The sequence below is a fragment of the Priapulus caudatus genome, unplaced genomic scaffold (genome assembly GCF_000485595.1).
Source record: "Priapulus caudatus unplaced genomic scaffold, Priapulus_caudatus-5.0.1 Scaffold160, whole genome shotgun sequence".
Classification (NCBI taxonomy): domain Eukaryota; kingdom Metazoa; phylum Priapulida; class Priapulimorpha; order Priapulimorphida; family Priapulidae; genus Priapulus; species Priapulus caudatus.
In genome coordinates, this window is record NW_014577221.1 from 205,199 (window position 1) to 208,569 (window position 3,371).

At 39.6% G+C, this 3,371-nt stretch overlaps 1 protein-coding gene across 1 annotated transcript in view; it reads left to right on the forward strand.

Moving 5' to 3' along the window:
• The window catches only part of LOC106806427 (serine/threonine-protein kinase Sgk1-like), a 26,677-nt gene that overhangs the window by 12,927 nt on the left and 10,379 nt on the right, over positions 1 to 3,371 (forward strand). Inside the window, exon 10 of the mRNA XM_014808355.1 lies at positions 2,108 to 2,191. Within this exon, the coding sequence (XP_014663841.1) occupies positions 2,108 to 2,191 (84 nt within the window). The remainder of the gene's footprint in view (positions 1 to 2,107; positions 2,192 to 3,371) is intronic.

Sequence of the window (3,371 nt, forward strand, 5' to 3'; positions counted from 1 at the left end):
TCTTCTTTTTGAGGGCAGGGAGTCTGTTGGATCTTGTTCAAGGTTATTTCTACCTGCACAATATCATTCTTATCACGTAGCTTTGCTACCAAATTATTGTATCATGTAAGGCATATGGGCTAATTATCATATCTTCTATCGTAGTCGGTTGACCTACAAAGTATATATCTTATATCATCGTAGTTATTGCTAGGACAATTTCATCTCTTGATCACGTAGCTCATTGCTATCAAAGATCTATCATTATTGTTCCATCGTTAGCTCATTGGTACCAACGTTTAGCATATTTTCCCGTTAGTCATTTTTAGACATTTATATCGTTATCACGTAGCGGGTATTGTTCAACTTTTATCTTTCACGCTGTCATTGTTACACAACCTTATCATATCTTAGCACGTAGTATTGTTACCACACGTTTCATTCTCTATCACCGCTAGCTCATTGTTAACAACAGTTATCATATCTTGTACGTAGCTCTTGGTTACACAACTTTGATATCTTATACGTGCTCATTGTTACACAACGTTTCTACTTTATACCGTAGTCATTGAACCGAACGTTTCAGAGGTTAATCACGTAGTCATTTCACAAAACGTTGTTAATCACCGTAGCTATGTTACACACGTTATCGAGTTAATCATGTAGTCATTGCTAAAGTTGTTATCCGTAGTCGATTGTTACACAAAGCGTATCAGGTTAATATCGTAGTCATTGCTCACACGTTATGCAGAGGTTAATCACGTGGCTCTTGCTACCACAACGTTAGTTAGTCACCGTAGCCTCGTGTACACAACGTTATCAGATGTTAATTCACGTAGCTCATTGTTACACACGTTATAGACGCTTATCTACGTCAGCTCGGGTTGCTAACAACGTTTCAGGAGTAATCACCGAGCTCTCTCGCTAACAACGTTTTCGAGTAGAACGTAGCTCATGTGTTAAACAACGTTTCAGGTTAATCCCGTAGCTACATGTCCGTTAGGTTAGGATACCGATAGCTCATTGCTCACAACGTATCAGAGTTAATCACGTGCTCATTGCCTAACAACGTTTATCAGCGAGGTTAAATCACCGTAGTCATTGTGTAAAAGTTAGCAGAGTTAATCAACGTATGATCTTGTTACACAAGTTATCGAGATTTAATTCACCGTGCTCATTGCTACACCGTTTCAGAGTTAATACCGTAGCTCATTGTTAAACAAGTTAGTCAGAGTTAATACGTAGCTCTTGTACACATTTATCAGGTTTCACGTAGTCATTGCTACACAACTTTATCAGGTTAATCAGTAGCTCATTCTACACACTTTTCAGAGTTAATCACCGTAGATCATTGTAACAACGTTGTTAACCGTAGCCTCATTGTTCACACTGTTTGAGGTTAATCACGTAGCTTATTGCTACACAACGTTAGTTAATCACCGTAGCTCATTGCTACACAACGTTAGTTAATCACCGTAGCTCATTGCTACACAACGTTAGTTAATCACCATAGCTCATTGTTACACAACGTTATCAGAGTTAATCACCGTAGCTTATTGCTACACAACGTTAGTTAATCATCGTAGCTCATTGTTACAACGCACTCGTGGTAGCTAATCATCATGGATTGTCTCATCATTGCTTCTACTGTCATCACCATTCATTGCCACAGTTTGTTTCCATGTCGTACTATCAGGAGTGTCTAATCATAGATTGTTATTATTCGTATATTATTATACACTCCTGGTACTATCATGGTACATTTCCTCAGCCTGTCAGTCTTTCATCTCTTCACATTACTGTCTGAAACTATAAAGATTGCTTTTATTAACGAAGATGGTAAGGTAATACATTATATCTCGCTTTCATTGCATGAAATTCAGTTTAGTTTGCATGAGATTTGCACCTTGCTTCTCTGATGGTAACTCCACCGATTATGTCAGCAAACTGTGGATCTCAAGCATTATATCAGATGCTGTTATTTATACACACACAAGCATTATTAGCTTACATTTTAATTAGCAAAGTGACCATGATTACTTGGTAATTCCAAAAAAGTTATTGGCCAACAGCAACAGTGAGAAATCATGTGCGACCACTGATGTTAGTTTCGTGACGATTTTTGCAGGTGTACAAGGTCGCAGTGACAAGTGACGGTTGTGCCTATTTTATATTTCGGAGATATGCAGAGTTCAGCAAACTAAATGAAATGGTAAGCCAATAGACACGATTTCCCACCTGACTCCAACCAGGGGCGCGTTTCACTAACGTTCGTTTGCTATTTTTCCTTTGCTATTTTCAAGGTTGATCGGTAAATAGCGAAGAACACGTTCGCGCGTGTTTCACAAAGCTCCGTTCGCTAAAGTTATTCGTTATTTAGCGAACAACTTTACCGACACCTCTGCAGGGTCTCGGTAAATTTAGCAAAGGACTTGCGGTGTATTTAAACCTTATAAAAACATAATGTAGCGCAGTGTGAGCATTGACAGATGTGACACACGCGTTAGCACGTAGCAAGCTCCGAGAATATAGCACACATGCACAACCGTTTGATGCCTACAATGATACAGAAATTATATGTGATTGGCATATGACAGAGCGTAACTTAGCAACAACTGCGCCACGTGTTTGTAGTTGCCGCCAGCTGACGCCTCAGACGGCAAGTTGTTCGCTAAATAGCGAGAGCATAGCGAAGCGTTAGTGAAACGCGTTGTTCGGTAAAGTTGATCGGTAAAGTTATTCGGTAAGTTGTTCGGTATGCCTTCGTTTGCTATTTAGCGACACGCTATCTTACTTCATTCTAGGAATCATGGCTCATTGTAATTGCTGCATTGTCAGAGTCATATTTCATTGTTGAAGCTCCTAGCTCATCTCAGATCATTCTCAGCTAATCATCATAGATTATTTCTACACAACTTTATCATAGTTAATCACCGTAGCTCATTGTTACACAACGTCCGGGTGCGAAATTAACGCGAGTCCGGATTCAAATACTCCCTGATTTACTGTCGGACTCCCTGATTTGACATATGCAGGAGTACATGTGACTCCCTGAAAATTCTGCTATACTAACTAGTTCGTTCCAGAGCACAGCCTCCTTATTATTCCCATGCAAAATTACCGTATTTTCTCAGCAAATGTCCAAAGAAAATTTTGCACACGTGCAACAGCATGAATCTTCAAAATAAGCACATGCGTTTTTTAGTTTTGAACTTCAGACTGCGGACTCCCTCATTTTGTTGCAGACTCCCTCTTTTTGAGGGCAGGGAGTCTGTTGGACTCCCTTGTTCAAAGGTTAATTTCTACCCCTGCAACGTTAGCATATCTTATCACCGTAGCTCATTGTTACACAACGTTATCATATCTTATCACCGTAGCTCATTGTTACACAA